The sequence below is a fragment of the Schistocerca americana genome, chromosome X (assembly GCF_021461395.2).
Source record: "Schistocerca americana isolate TAMUIC-IGC-003095 chromosome X, iqSchAmer2.1, whole genome shotgun sequence".
Classification (NCBI taxonomy): Eukaryota; Metazoa; Arthropoda; class Insecta; order Orthoptera; family Acrididae; genus Schistocerca; species Schistocerca americana.
The window spans coordinates 633,536,308-633,553,290 of record NC_060130.1 but is presented as its reverse complement, the minus strand read 5'-3'; the positions used below and the strand labels follow the sequence as shown (position 1 = coordinate 633,553,290).

The 16,983-nt window shown below is 42.5% G+C and overlaps 1 protein-coding gene across 5 annotated transcripts in view; it reads right to left on the bottom strand.

Annotated features, from left to right (window-relative positions):
- Positions 1-787: 787 nt before the first annotated feature.
- The window catches only part of LOC124555011 (dnaJ homolog subfamily C member 21), a 238,674-nt gene continuing 222,478 nt past the window's right edge, over positions 788-16,983 (bottom strand). For 2 of the 5 annotated variants that reach the window (XM_047128754.1, XM_047128752.1), the window contains exons 2-3: positions 5,969-6,338; positions 788-3,021 (exon numbers count right to left, since the gene is read on the bottom strand). In XM_047128754.1, the coding sequence (XP_046984710.1) occupies positions 1,005-3,011 (2,007 nt within the window). In that variant the 5' untranslated portion in view covers positions 3,012-3,021; positions 5,969-6,338 and the 3' untranslated portion in view covers positions 788-1,004. The remainder of the gene's footprint in view (positions 3,022-5,968; positions 6,339-16,983) is intronic. The other 3 variants (XM_047128755.1, XM_047128756.1, XM_047128753.1) reach the window with 3 other exon arrangements.

The window sequence follows — 16,983 nt, the reverse complement described above, 5'->3', positions numbered from 1 at the left end:
CGTTGACATCAGTGACAGATTTAGAACTCACTAGGTCTCAACAGCCCAAAAATGTTCGACTTTACTGGTACATCACTGGAGTAACACTGTAATCATTCCAATTCAAGATTTTCATAGTTTGACAAAACCACTCCAGGCGTATTTATTTATATATTCCATTATATGAGGCCACACACTACTGACAATGAACCTGAACACCATTTTGTGTATATCCTACAACTTACAAACTTCAATTAAGGCAATAATGTTGTTGGAGTAGTAGTAGTAGAAGTAGAAGTAGTAGTAGTAGTAGTAGTAGTAGTAGTAGCAGCAGCAATAATGATTGTGCAACATTTGTCAAAAGTTGTTTTAAAATGAGGTAATTTCATAAAAAATATGACAAATTTTACCTTTGTTTCCAATGTCTGTTTATACACAGACCAGAGTAAAATAATGATCTAATATCTAAACTGAACAGTTTGCTGGTATTTCTCATACACCGCAAAATAAGTGACATTTTTGCAAGAAAAAGCTGCTTAGCTTGTATTACAGACATGAAGTCACTTATCCAGAACAAACAATACACAGGTCCTACTTAAACCTCACACTACTATTGTCTCATATGTTTGGGGTACCAAAATGGCAAACATGGACAGTAGTTTGTGTGACACAAATTTGATGACAGAGCTTTCACAGACAAGTTTTGATTATTATTAATTTTTATTATTTTTTTTCTGAAACGCAAATAAAGGAAGCACACATTTTCAAATACAAGCCCCATAAACTGCAAATTGATATTCATTGGATATCTGAATGGATAATATAATTTATTTTTATAAACCATGTTTTCATACACAGCAGTTAACAAATACAATATTAATGAGTGTAACAAGCACTTTTTGTGTAGCTGTTCTTTTAATACTGTTCTATACAATGAGCACAAAAGACTTATATCTATACACAGCCATTATCCACAACGAATTATCTTAAAGTCATATCTGTATGAGCATACTCATTTTATCAAATCATGATGGGCTCCCTACATCACAGTTTTGGTTCACAAAGTATCTTTCTTCAACAACACACTTATTTTTTGCCCGTTTTTTGGAACATTTGTTCGTGCCACCATCCTCTAGAGTCTTCAATTTCACAGTTGGTATGTCGTCAGTCTCCCGGTTTTGTCCTGTGTTATATCCTTCCAAAGCAGTTTTCTTCTTAGATCTTTTGGACTGTCTCTCAAATTGTTTATTTTTTTCAGTTTTCAGTGTTGATTCAGTACCATTTATTTTGTCAACACCCAATACCTTAACATTCTTTTTCTGTTTTTTTGACTGCTTCTCTGCAACATTTTTCTTACTATGATCATGTTCAACAATTTTATTTACACCTTTATCAGAACAATTTATAGCAGTAAGGCACTTTGACTTTTGTGAATTAATACAGTCTTCATTTTTCTGAGTTACAAAATCCACTTGATTAACAGACTTTTTGGTATTTTTTGTCTGTTTCCTTCTTTTTTTCCTATTTTTTGCTGCAACCTTACCAGAAATACTTTCCTCATCTGCATCAAGGCCTAAAGATTTCACAGAAGTCTGATCAGCATCTTCTATTAATGTATTTGTTTTATCATCATTTTCCTTTGTACACTGGGTATCTGTTCCTCTACACTTGTATGATTTTTTTGTATTAGGTCTCATAATGTCTATGTTTAGTTCATCAGAGCTCTCATAGTCTTCAAGTAGTTTCCTATGTGTCTTACTTTTATGCAAGTGTGTGATGATTTTTAAACTATCTTCAGTGTCTGAACTGCTGGCACAGTCATCAGTGCTAGCTTCTGCAGTTTGTGTGTTTTTGAGCTGCTGACAAAAGGATCCTGACATGTCACTATTATCTGCTTGTTTTCCTATGCCATCATCACTGCCACCACTGTCACTATCATTATCACTACTACTTGTGCTAGTTTGATCAGCAGAAATCATGCTACTAGAATCCACTGCACTAGCTCCAGTTTCCTCATAAACACTTCCTTTCTCATCGGACTCTGGAAACATACCTTGCTCTTTCATAAGTTCCAAATTTTCCTTATGCTTCTTTGAATTCTCATGATTTGCAAAAGATTTTTCTGATTTGAAGAGTTTTTGGCAAACAAAACAGTATAGTCCGTCGTCGTCATCATCAACTTCTTCAGGACGCTCATCAAACATTGCAGCTACTTCCACTTCAATTGCATTCAGTTCCTCCATTGTGGATATACTCAGATCATGAAGAGGTCCAGCAAGTTCTTGCATTTCTTTGAAACGGTTCTTCACTTGCTTGATTCTATACTCTTTCGCTTTCCTAGCATTATCTTCAGATTTTTGTTTCAGAAATTCCACATGCGCCTTCACACGTTTATCTCTCTTTCGAACAAATGCTACTAACTGTTGAACTTCTTCATTTCTTGCCTTGCGAGCTTTGTCCCTTACCTTCTTATTTTCCTTTTCCATTGCACGAAACACACGCTTGTTTGTCGCCTGACGAGTATCAAATACATTCAGCCAAGCATATGATTTCTTGGTTGAGTAACTTTGCCAGTATGCATAAAATGGATGGACAACATCTTCATAGTTGCTGTTGGAATCTCCAAATGTTGGTATGTTCAGCTCACTTTCTGACACAGATTCAGTATCTTCTGCTGCAATTTTTTCAAAAACTTTCCGATATACAGAATAAAACCCGTCTTCATCATCACCGTAACCTTTAAAACATGATGATGTGAAATACTGAAAGACATCAAGGCTTTCATCCTTATAATCTCCATCTCTACCCCCCTTCAAAATTGATTCCCTGTTCTTATCATACCACTTTCTCTCTGCAGGATCACCTAAAACTTCATAAGCTTGCTGCACTAACAGGAACTCTTCCCTTGCTTCCACCACATTATCAGGATTCTTGTCCGGATGCCATTTGAGAGCTAATGTCCTGTAAGACTTCTTTATCTCCTCGAAGGATGCATCCCTTGGCACTCCTAGTACTTCGTAATGACATTTCATTACTGAATACCTTAAACAATTGAGTGACACAGCTTTAATATGACATAAATAGCAACATTAAAACAATTAATTCTCTCTCTCTCTCTCTCTCTCTCTCTCTCTCTCTCTCTCTCTCCACACACACACACACACACACACACACACACACAACACACACAACACACACAACACACACACACACACACACACACACACACACACACACACACACACCTCTAACATACTAAAAATCTACATTGGTTCGATCTCCAGATGTGATAAGGCAATCTACAAGTAATGCCTCCTTAATTTATTTCTGTTAAGTCACATAAAAACGTCAGTGAGAGCCCATACTTCCCATCCGATGTACAATATTTGTTAAGGTTGCCTCTCCTACCATTGATGGCTACCGTTTTTCTCCACTGTATTCTGATTGTTGGTACCCAGGACATATAAATCTGACGAATCTAGTTTATCAACAGCAGTAATCACATTGCCTTCAGTGACAACATTTCATCAAGTGGTACCCACTGTTTGGTGTCAATAACGTAATCAATGCATTAAATGTTTGGTGCAAGCAGTGGGTTGTCAGCTACTCTGCTTTTGATCATCCAAGGGAATATAGCCTACATCTTCCATACACTAATAAACACAGTATCTAAATGGAGTGATATACATTACAGTATCCCCAATAACCTTCCTCAGCTTCTCATAAATGCAAATCAGTGTTTCATCTCTGACTTTCTGAAATTTTATGGCCACACAATGTGTAACACAGACCCCAAGATTGGCAATTTTCTCAACCACACTGATATTTCCAATGACTAAAGAAAAAAAAAATTCAGCAGCAGAGCCAAATTTATTACATTATTCCACTATTTTATTGGATTCAAAACATGAGGAATTACTTTGCAACTGCCCCTCATAGTGGAGAGAATCCACATTAGAAAAGTGTACAGCCTGATCTAAAGGAACTATGACCCTTCTTATTTATCTGCTGTTTTACAAGAAATTTGTGAGACCACACAACACAGTAGACAATGGCAGCAGCTTCTTTAATTTACAAAAGAAACCATGCTTCATATGTCGAAAGAGCTGGTGAAAATGCAGTAAGAGGCAGGCACTACTTTTAATGTTTTTATGTGACATTTGAATTATTTTTTTCCTCCTGTCATCACCCAAACCACCACCACCTCACTTTCACCCTTAACTTTTTCCCCATTTAATACCTGCATTACCCTTTACAACATAATGGTCTTTCAGATATGTATATACTACAGTGTATGCTTACTTCGTTCTTAACATAACCTGCACCTGCAACAACCCCCCCCCCCCCCCCCCTCCTACTGATGCTGCATATCTGACACTCTTGTCACTCCACCCTGCACCTATCACTAACAACCACTGCCTTGTACTCCCTAGTTCCTTCTTCTCCTTCCTCTTGTCATCAAACACAGAACAGTTATCATGCACTCAGCACAGTGTGACTTCTTGGGATGGTAGGCACGCACATTATCTGTTTCGACACTACTTAGTGATAAGAAGTTTGTGAGTGGTTTGGAGATAGCAGGGTAGCAATACCTTCTACAATATGGTCAACTGTTTTAACACTTTTTCTGTTCTGAGCCACCTTAACAACTGTGGAGAAGTGGAGAAGATGAGCATGGGGAGGGGGGTTAAAGGTGATTTACTTGCAAGATTTTACATCACTTTACACTGTGAAGTAAACATGCACGCATTAGAGATAACACCGTTGGGAAGTAGAGTGTCGGTCGTAATAAAAGTTTATGCACCTGAAACAAAGTGAGTGCAGAATCAGTGAATCTACAGTGTTTACTAAGTATGTAGCTGATTATTCAAAGGAATTATTATTGTAAGCCTTCCCTGCCTGGCATTCCAAAATATGCCACCCATAATGATCAACCACATACTTAGTAAGCCCAGTGGGTTCGCTGATTCAGCACTTGCTTTGTCTTACTCCTGGACGCTCTCATTATCAACTGTGTTATCTGACAAGCACATTTACCCCACAGTGCAAAATAACTTAAAATCTTGCAAGTGACTCACCATGATTATGGCTAAAAGTCTGTCACCCAAAATACTGGAGCAAGAATTAAAAACATCTCAGATGCATGAACGGAAAGTGAAAGAATATCATATAAATATTCTTCAACTAACATTTAACTTCCATTATTCTCAGTGGAATTATTTCGTAACTATACCTGCATAACGAGTAAAATAAGTAAAATACATTCAATTACAAACAGGTACGTTACTGCTTCAGTGATTCTTTTTTGAGATTTTTTTATACAATTTACTTGTTTTAAAACAAATTTTGAAATGCAAACCAGTAGACTTGCATTACAGAGTTTCAACCACCGAGAGATCAAATTATAACCAATGCAGAGAGCACAAAAATTTTTAACAACATACTCTTTATGTCCATGTTTAAGAGATAAACGGAATTGGAGGGAGAACGTACAAGCAATCTGATTAAGTGGACACCATCTCTTTTTTTTTTTTTTTTTTTCAAACGCTGTACCACCTGCCTACTCAACTGTAAATAATTATCATAAACGTCTTGGCTGCAGACAATATTAGGTTTATTAACACCCCTCTTATTGCTCTTTCCTAAACTCCTTACAGCCCTGTTGAACCAGAATCTAACTACAAGGCTGTTTATTCTGAGGAGCTATTGTAAATGAGCTGAAGCTTGAAACTGCCACACTAAAATACTTATTTTAACCAAACAGACTGGTGGAAATGTCTTCATTTAATTTCTTAAGGCTGTGGCCACCCATAAGAAATCAATAAACTTTTTAACATCATTACCCAGGTTTTGCTTCTACATCTACATAGGTATTCATTTTTTCTTATTCTATTTTGTTTTAAACACTTTGTGTCAGTACATGTGCCTTTATTGATGGCCACACTTTTCTGAATAATTAAAGTTCCATCTCTTTCCAAGTCAGCAATACCTTTTTCATAGTATAGATGATACTGATTGTCTGGTAGCACTGCAATTCACCAATTGTCTCTCAACTCATTTTTATTTCTACTACCAGGAAAACCAAATCAACTTCACTGGTTACTTTGATGTTCCATCATAACATCTATAGTTCTATTTGAGTTTGATTCCAAAGATTATGTGGTAACAGTCATCAGTAAATTGGGAAAGCTGCAACACTCACAGAAAAAGAAAGAGCATTTTAGGAACAGATTCGACTAAAGCAAGTGGACTGTTCAGTTATATACTTACTTCTGTGTCAACTGCAAAGAACTTTTCACCTGATTGGCAGGGTGTTGTTATAATCTGACCCTCTTCAATACACTTCCTTTACAAATATTCTGGAAAAGACAAAATGGTTTCAAAGAATTATACATTAATAACATATCAAAATTCCAATGAAAGAAAGAAAAAGTGTTAAGTTCTATAAAGACCTTTACACATTACAAGTTATACTAATAATTTATTAATTAATTTGTATCAGCATTACTACTACCTTGTTTTAACCAAAATTTTTCAATTTTTTTTTAATTTCAGCAGTTTTTTCCAAGATCAGATGACAGAAAATATGTCAGAGCTATGTAAGTTGTAAAGGGGAGAAACTAATCACATTTATACATTAGTTCCCAGAAACTTCAACAGATACTTTTTGGGTGGCAAGTACAAAGTACACGATTGTGATTCTACATCGAGAAGACAACAGTGCACAACATTCCTGTCATACTAGTGAACCTGTAACAGTACTTAGTTGGAGATTGACAATGGGCATCTTCCAAAAGGCTCTGAAAAACAAGTAAATGAAAATGATGCCTTGATAGGGTGGTCTACCTCTCAGTGCAGAAATAGTGGCGAGAATATGATATGCCCAGAAAATTAACATGCTCAAGCACCAACATGACATATGGGACTTTGATAAGAATCTGTCTAGGATACTGAAGCTCACTCTGGAATACACTGGGAAAATATTCTTGCAGTGCATACTACTATGAATGAGCACTGTACATTTATTTGCATCTGGTTGCATAGCCTATCAGGATGCAAGTAATTATAAAACCACATTTTCAAGAAGAAACCATCTTTGTTGTAAACTGTATGAATAAAATTTTCAGATGTCTTATTTCCTCAAAACCATATAATCTTTTGCTGGAACAAGGATCTCTGGTCCTGAATGATTGTATTTGTGGTAACTTTGGTTTTTTACCTGGAACTGTGGTCAAAACTAGTAAGCACAATTTTTTTCTACATATATTTGAGGCTGCAAAAAATGACATGAGACCCAGAAAATATTAGATACAGGCTCCCAGGTAGATGCTATTTTTCTTGACTTCCGGAAGGCGTTCGATACAGTTCCGCACAGTCGCCTGATGAACAAAGTAAGAGCCTACGGAATATCAGACCAGCTGTGTGGCTGGATTGAAGAGTTTTTAGCAAACAGAACACAGCATCCAGAATGAGATTTTCACTCTGCAGCGGAGTGTGCGCTGATATGAAACTTCCTGTCAGATCAAAACTGTGTGCCCGACCGAGACTCGAACTCGGGACCTTTGCCTTTCGCGGGCAAGTGCTCTACCAACTGAGCTACCGAAGCACGACTCACGCCCGGTACTCACAGCTTTACTTCTGCCAGTATCTCGTATCCTACCTTCCAAACTTTACAGAAGTTCTCCTGCGAACCTTGCAGAACTAGCACTCCTGAAAGAAAGGATATAGCGGAGACATGGCTTAGCCACAGCCTGGGGGATGTTTCCAGAATGAGATTTTCACTCTGCAGCGGAGTGTGTGCTGATATGAAACTTCCTGGCAGATTAAAACTGTGTGCCCGACCGAGACTCGAACTCGGGACCTTTGCCTTTCGCGGGCAAGTGCTCTACCAACTGAGCTACCGAAGCACGACTCACGCCCGGTACTCACAGCTTTACTTCTGCCAGTATCTCGTCTCCTACCTTCCAAACTTTACAGAAGTTCTCCTGCGAACCTTGCAGAACTAGCACTCCTGAAAGAAAGGATATAGCGGAGACATGGCTTAGCCACAGCCTGGGGGATGTTTCCAGAATGAGATTTTCACTCTGCAGCGGAGTGTGCGCTGATATGAAACTTCCTGTCAGATTAAAACTGTGTGCCCGACCAAGACTCGAACTCGGGACCTTTGCCTTTCGCGGGCAAGTGCTCTACCAACTGAGCTACCGAAGCACGACTCACGCCCGGTACTCACAGCTTTACTTCTGCCAGTATCTCGTCTCCTACCATCCAAACTTTACAGGAGTTCTCCTGCGAACCTAGCAGAACTAGCACTTTCTTTCAGGAGTGCTAGTTCTGCAAGGTTCGCAGGAGAACTTCTGTAAAGTTTGGATGGTAGGAGACGAGATACTGGCAGAAGTAAAGCTGTGAGTACCGGGCGTGAGTCGTGCTTCGGTAGCTCAGTTGGTAGAGCACTTGCCCGCGAAAGGCAAAGGTTCCGAGTTCGAGTCTCGGTCGGGCACACAGTTTTAATCTGCCACGAAGTTTCAGAACACAGCATGTTGTTATCAATGGAGAGACGTCTACAGACGTTAAAGTAACATCTGGCGTGCCACAGGGGAGTGTTATGGGACCATTGCTTTTCACAATATATATAAATGACCTAGTAGATAGTGTCGGAAGTTCCATGCGGCTTTTCGCGGATGATGCTGTAGTATACAGAGAAGTTGCAGCATTAGAAAATTGTAGCAAAATGCAGGAAGATCTGCAGCGGATAGGCACTTGGTGCAGGGAGTGGCAACTGACCCTTAACATAGACAAATGTAATGTATTGCGAATACATAGAAAGAAGGATCCTTTATTGTATGATTATATGATAGCGGAACAAACACTGGTAGCAGTTACTTCTGTAAAATATCTGGGAGTATGCGTGCGGAGCGATTTGAAGTGGAATGATCATATAAAATTAATTGTTGGTAAGGCGGGTACAAGGTTGAGATTCATTGGGAGAGTGCTTAGAAAATGTAGTCCATCAACAAAGGAGGTGGCTTACAAAACACTCGTTCGACCTATACTTGAATATTGCTCATCAGTGTGTGATCCGTACCAGATCGGTTTGACGGAGGAGATAGAGAAGATCCAAAGAAGAGTGGCGCGTTTTGTTACAGGGTTATTTGGTAACAGTGATAGTGTTACGGAGATGTTTAATAAACTCAAGTGGCAGACTCTGCAAGAGAGGCGCTCTGCATCGCGGTGTAGATTGCTCGCCAGGTTTCGAGAGGGTGCGTTTCTGGATGAGGTATCGAATATATTGCTTCCCCCTACTTATACCTCCCGAGGAGATCACGAATGTAAAATTAGAGAGATTAGAGCGCGCACGGAGGCTTTCAGACAGTCGTTCTTCCCGCGAACCATACGCGACTGGAATAGGAAAGGGAGGTAATGACAGTGGCACGTAAAGTGCCCTCTGCCACACACCGTTGGGTGGCTTGCGGAGTATAAATGTAGATGTAGAACTGGGGTAGTGCCTTACTTCTTAGCAACAATTAAAGGAAATGATCAGGGTAGAGCACTATGTAAAATCCTGATAATCACCCCATATATGTGTTCGCACACAATAAGTAAATTTTGATAGATAGTTTGATATGGAGCAAATATATGAAAACATTGTTCATCAACCAGCACAACAGAAGTTTAGTGAATCATTCCATGTAGGCTTTCACGGCCGGCGTCTTTATCAGTAAACTCTTCCGGGCTAAGTTGCCGTGGTCGATCTGTAGAACTTCTTCTCCCTGACGTTTCGTTCTAAACTGCGGAGAACATCTTCCGAGGTGAGTCGACGACTGGCTGCTAGGAGCTGGGGCCGCCGCTTATATAGAGATCGTAGGGGGCGCCACCACACGTCACATGGCGTCGATGTGCAGCTATCTCTGGCTATCGTCTGTTCTCTCGATTGCAGGCAATCGATTGTCACGTGATTGATGCAACGTCGACCGCCATATCTTATCCAATTTTAATCCTTCTTCTTTACGATTAAAATTGTATTGATGTTTGTGGATTTCAATTGCCTCTCTATACATGCGTGTATAATAGTGCGACGTCCTCGCTAGCACGCTTGTTTCACCAAATTTTATGTCGTGATCTCCATCCTTAAAAACATGTTCCGCTACTGCCGATTTGTCGATATGTCCCAAGCGACAGTTTCTTTTGTGCTCCGTCAACCGTGTATTGATGCTTCTTTATATACCCCAGGGGTATATAAAATTCCGTGTAGTTGCGGCAGGGTTTACATAGGAACTACCAAAAGAAGCATCAATACACGGTTGACGGAGCACAAAAGAAACTGTCGCTTGGGACATATCGACAAATCGGCAGTAGCGGAACATGTTTTTAAGGATGGAGATCACGACATAAAATTTGGTGAAACAAGCGTGCTAGCGAGGACGTCGCACTATTATACACGCATGTATAGAGAGGCAATTGAAATCCACAAACATCAATACAATTTTAATCGTAAAGAAGAAGGATTAAAATTGGATAAGATATGGCGGTCGACGTTGCATCAATCACGTGACAATCGATTGCCTGCAATCGAGAGAACAGACGATAGCCAGAGATAGCTGCACATCGACGCCATGTGACGTGTGGTGGCGCCCCCTACGATCTCTATATAAGCGGCGGCCCCAGCTCCTAGCAGCCAGTCGTCGACTCACCTCGGAAGATGTTCTCCGCAGTTGAGAACGAAACGTCAGGGAGAAGAAGTTCTACAGATCGACCACGGCAACTTAGCCCGGAAGAGTTTACTGATATAGAAGTTTAGTGAGTCAAAATTTGCAATCCTCCTGACCTCACTGCTTCATATGTTACACAAAAGACAATGTCAATATTGAATTATTCAGGAATAAAGGAGACGACCCACCAAAATGCAGAAGTGCTGCATCTTTGATAGGCACACAAACAAAAGGTTCAGAGCTTGGAAAGCTTTTGCAACACACTTCCTTTTTCTGGGTGAGGAACTGTCTGTCTGCTTGCTAGGGGTGGGAGTAAAAGGGACAGGTAGCCAGGTAACACACAGGCTGGCATGATTTCATAGACTAGGGCATGAGATAACAGCACACAACAAGCTGATGTGGGGGAGGGGGGGGGGGGGGACAAAATGGGTTGGGGTGCTGGGGGCAGGGGATGGTGTATGTGCACAAACAAACACAAACACACATATTGAAAACTTGTTTGCATCTTTTGCTCTGTTGCTGCATTTTGTGCCACTGGGTAGTGCACCTTGTTTTTGGCAACAGTCACAAAACTACCCCCTGCTCCCAACATAATTACTTTCATGCCTTACGCCCATCAACCTTTTTAAACTCTCCCTACAACCACCTGACACCTTTACTCAGTACTGCCAATGCCAAATTTTTCCCCCAATACTAACCCCCCCCCCCCCCCCCTCCACAATGGGCCGCTGCTCTATTTATCTGCACTAGTTCATATCCTGTTCCTTACATGGTGCCTAAGCTGTGGTAAATGCATCTGCAGTGATGGGAACTCCCTTGCCCAGTATGCTGAAGGCCTCGCAAAGTCCTTCGCAGACAAGCAATATCCTGCACACCTAATTCACAAAGTTTTCCTGTGCCATATCCTCTCACACACGCCTGATCGTCACATCCCTCCCAAGAACTAACCACAAAGAAGCACCCCCCCCCTCCCTTGCCATCCAAATACCACCCTGGACTGGAAAGACTGAAACACATCCTTCATCAGGGCTTTGATTATCTACCATTATGCCGTGAAATGACGGACATCCTACCCAAGATGCTTCCGACCCTTCCCCAAGTGGTGTCCAACCACCACAACTTACCAGTCCATCCCTCTGCCATTCCCACCCCAAATGCCCTGCCACAGGGATCATATCCCTGTGGAAGACCCATACAAAAGACCTGCCCAATCCATGCACCCAGCACCATCTAGTCCAGTCCCATCAGATGCTTATCCTACACCACCAGAGGACGGGTCACCTGTGAAAGGAGCCATGTTATATACCAGCACTGCTGCAACCACAGCACAGTGTTTTACATTGGTATGACAACCAACAAGCTGTCAACTAGAATGAATGGCCATTGCCAAACCATTGCCAGAAACAAAGTGCACTACCCAGTGACACAACATGCAGAAGAGCACAAAATGCCAGATTTCAATGGCTGCTTCACAACCCACACCATCTGGATTCTCCCCACCACAAGCAGCTTTTCTGAGTTGCACAGATGGAAAACGACAGAAATATAGTCGTAAATGTTGGTTCCATGGCAGAGTGTATATGGCAGCCCATGAGCCCATAATTGCATTGAAAAGTATTCACTTTGTGTACGCTACCTGTGCATGAACTGAAGCAGATAGCACCAAATTGTGTAACTATGTTCAATTTCTCATTAAAGACACTCAGGAATGCAACGGTGTGTGGGCACCACTCTTAATGGCGTGCAGACGAAGCAGCAGTGACATGGGAGGCTACACGGAAGGGCGACAGGACATGCAGCACAAGAGATGGTGGAGCCATGGATGATGGCAAGGGCTCGCCTTTGAGAGGGGCCAAACCTGCAACATAGAGAGGTAAATGAGACAGGCCCGAGATAGCAATAGAGGAAGGGGCTTGTGATGGAATTGCGGGAGGAGGGGGGCATGAGATGGCAATCAGGTGAGAGGGGCAGGGAGAGGCGCTCGAGATGACCCCAGGTAAAAGGCCTTGAGGTGAGGCAGCAATGGTACTATCCTTGGTAAGCTGACAAAGGTCACAGAGAAGGCAGGTCCAGGGGCGAAGCCAAGGCAGCATTGTATCCCCATTTGTCAAGAAAGTTTTAGGGAGTTGGAAGGAAAGTGAATGTAGCAGTTGACGGAAGCAGACTCCCAGTGGTAGTAGAGAGGAAGGGCTGCCTGCATAACCTAAATCCAAGGAGGCATTAAAAAAAAAATGGCATGGTTCGGATGAGCAGGCATGGAAGACAGATGACTAGTGCAACGTCTCAGAAGAATGGCTCACCAATTGGACAGCAGAGGTTCAGCAGTCTCAGCGTAAAGGCTCTCCACGGGGTTAGAGTAGAAACCTCCACACACTAAATGCAATACACGGTGATGGACAGAATCCAAACGCTGAAGAATAGACAGCCGTGTAGAGGAGTATACAATGATCCCATAGTCCAATTTTCGAGTGCACTGAGATGCTTATAGGTGGAGGAGGACCACTCGGTCCACTCCCCAGGAGGTACCACTCAGAACACGGAGGTTTCATGGGGGATCGCAGACAGCGACCCAAAAGATATGAAAAGTAGGCAGACCACCACAGTTTTCTGTCAAACGTAAGTCCCAAGAATTTGGCGATGTCTGCAAACGGAAGATCAACAGGGCCAACATGTAGGGAAGGCAGATAAAACTCCGTACAATGCCAAAAATTTACACAGACAGTCTTACTGGGAAAAAATCAGAAGCCAGTTTCAATGCTCCACGAGTAGAGGTGATCAAAACATCCTTGAAGACGTTGTTCAAGAAGGCTGGTCCGTTGAGAGCTGTAGTAGATCGCAAAAGCATTGACAAAGAGGGAGCCCGAAACATGGGGAAGGAGAGAATCCGTAATTAGATTTATGGCAATGGCGAACAGTACAACACTTAGCACAGAGCCCTGTCATAAATTAACAGATAAAAGGGGTAGCCAACCTCGAAAGCCCTAAGAGAACAGTGTGCGGAGGATGCCTGTCCTCCAACAGGTATTGTATGCCCTCTTCACATCAAAAAATATAGCAACCGGTTGAAATTTCCCGAGAAAATTGTTCACAATTTCAGTGGAGAGAGCAACAAGATGGTCAACTGCGGAATGATGCTTTCAGAAACTGCATTGGGCAGTGGTTAAAAGGTTTCGGGACTCCAGCGAACAGCCTAAACGGCAATTCACCATATGCTCCAAAACCTTACAAACACTATTCATGAGAGATTTTCAGCGATAGCTAGAGGGGAGATGTTTGTCCTTTCCAGGTTTCGGGACAAGAATGATGATAGCTTCATGCCATCTTCTGGGAAAGTTACATTCGACCCAAAGCCGATTATTAAGGCGAAGGAGGTAGCACAGACTCGGTTATGATAGATGCAGCAACATTTGGACGTGGATACCATCTGGTTCTCAAGCAGAAGAGCGAGACGAGGAGAGTGCGTGTCCGAGTTCCCACATATAAAAAAACCGGCATTATAGCTTTAGCAATTCTGGGAGGAAAAAGCATGAGGTCACTCTTCCACTACTTGTTTCTTTGGGGAAAAGCTGGTGGGTAATTAGAAGAGCTCGAAATCTCAGCGAAGTGTCACCCCAATGGGTTAGAGATTGCAATTGGGTCCACTAAGGTATCCTCCAAGGCAGTTAGTACAGAGGTCGGGGAAAAACTATTTGTCAGACCCTAAACAACCGAGGAGGAAGTGAAGGTATTAAAGGAGCTGGTAGAGAAATCCCAGCTTGTCTTCTATCGCATATGATGTGACAGCATTGCACACGTAACTGCTTATTGCTTACATCAGATACAGTTGACCAATGTTCGATGACGGCGGAAAACGCAAAGAGCACGTCTCTGCTTGCATATTACGTTGCAGCACACCCTATTCCACCAAGGAACTGGGAGGGGGGACAAGTGGAAGGTACGAGGTATTGAACATTCCTCGGCTGTAAGAATAAGTTCCATAACATGAGTGATCATCAAAACTAGGAAACTGATGGTCATCAAATGTTGCTCGAGAGGAGAAAAGTGTTCAATCAGCTCTGGAAAACTTCCACAATCTTTGACACATAGGTGACAGTTGTGGCTGTAATCTAAGGACACATGGAAAATAGTCACTGGAGTGTGTGTGAACTATTCAAAGCGCCGCACTAGCTGAACAGTACAGACCGAAACGCCCAAATGAAAATAGGTTGACGTGGAGGCAGACAAAAATGTACATTTCCCAGTGTTGAGGCAAACAAGATCAGCTTGATGGAATCAGTAGGGAGCCTCTCTAACAAGGACGTGGAGATCTTCAAAGCAGGTGGTGGGCATTGAAGTCCCCAACCAGCAAATACGTGGGTGGGAGCTGACCAAGGAGACTAAGGAGACCAGCTCTCACTATTGGTGTGGACAATGGAATGTATATGGTACTAAGAAAGAAGGTGAATCAAGAAAGGGAAAGACACTCAGCGACAGCTTGGAAGGGACTGTGTAAGTGGATTGGGTGATAATGTGTAGTATCACGGAGAAGAATCTTAAGTCCCCCGGGTGCCGCAACGCCAGCAACAGAGGGGAGATCAAACTGGACTCAGCGGAAATGAGGTAAGGAAAAGCGATCATGGGAACGTAACTTTGTTCCCTGAAGATAACCCAATTGGAGCAAATTCTGTGGATATTCCAATGGATAATTGACAAAGAGTGGACAAAAAAACGAAAATCTCACGATGGTTGCAGTCAACTCGGCAATCGCTAAGAGCCAGTGGCCGACGGCATCGAATGGCATTCAGCCAGAGACAGAAGATCCTGATCCATAGGTTGTTCGGGGGCAACTCCTGCCGTCAGTGATCGGCTGGTTGATTCGTCGCCAGTGGAGCATCTCGGCAACACGGAAGATAGCCAAGGGCGGCTACCACTGAGTGGCGCTATAGAAAAGACGGCATGGCGGAGAAGGAGAGGGCCTGTTTTTCTTATGACCCTTCTCAGAAGCAGGACGTTGAGATGAAGGAGGAGTGAGCACTATGGGACTTAACATCTATGGTTGAGATGAAGGAGGAGTTGATAGTTGCGAGGTCTGGGTATGTAAAAAATCTTCACAAGTAGTTTCTTTTTCGGGAGTCTGGGTATCCAATTTTGGGGCCTGTGATTTAGCTTGAGCCGATAAAAGTTGAGCCTCAGAGTGAGCGGGTGGAAGTGGGGAGGTTGAACGGGCGATCTTTGGGCTGACCAATCTGACGACCATGGCACTACAGATGAGATCGCAAGTCTGCGTGGCTACGTCCTTAGTAGGTCGAGGAGAGGCAAGGCCAGTGCTATATGTACCCACTGGGAGCACAGTGGGCTTTCTACTGGCAAATAACTTACAAGTAGCCAAGGTAGACACCTTTTCCTCCTCCACTCAGACTTCCTGAATAATTTGTTTATGTTTAAAAATAGGGTAATCTCTAGAGGAAGCAGCGTGGTCACCCATACAGTTGATGCAATGAGGGAATGGTGGTGGTGGACAACCACCCTCATGGGCACCCCTGCCGCAGGCAACGCATTTGGTCATATTTTAACACGAATAGCTGGTACGATTAAACCTCTGACACTGATAGCAACGCTTAGGGTTGGTGATGTAAAGGTGAACTGAAATGATCTCATATCTCGCTCTAATGTTCAACGGAAGTTGAAATCTGTCAAATGTCAAGAAGAGAGTGCGGGTTGGTACCAATTCCTTTTCAACCCTTTTCATTACTCAATGTACAGCCATTAGTCCCTGATCAAACAGGTAATTTGGAATTTCCTCATTTGATAATCCGTCAAGTGATCTTGTGTAAACCAATCCGCGCGATGAGTTTAGTACGGTGTGCTTCCATCCATACAGGGAAGGTGTGTAGCAGTGAAGTTCAAAGCAATTTTTGTGCCTGGAGGACACTGTTTCTAACAACAAGGTGCCATTTTGTAACCGGGAACAAGACATTACAGGACCTGCAATTGCATCCACACCTTTCTGAATAATGAATGAGTTTACTGTCGAGAAGTCTTTACCTTCATCAGACCGAGAAACAACTAGGAAGAACTTTGGCACTGATGGAAGAATTTTCTGTGGCCGAGACTCATCTAGCTTTCTCTTGTGGGCAGAAGTTGTAGACATAGAGAAAACCATTGCGAAAGTATCCCCCGTGATTACCGGCATCTCCGATGGCGCGCTCCTTCCTAGTGGGGGTCCTCTCTGAGGGCACTCCCGCTTTAGGTGATTGTCCACACCTCAGGTCACACCTCCCGAGAAACGGACAGAGCAACCAATCGGGATGTTTGGAAG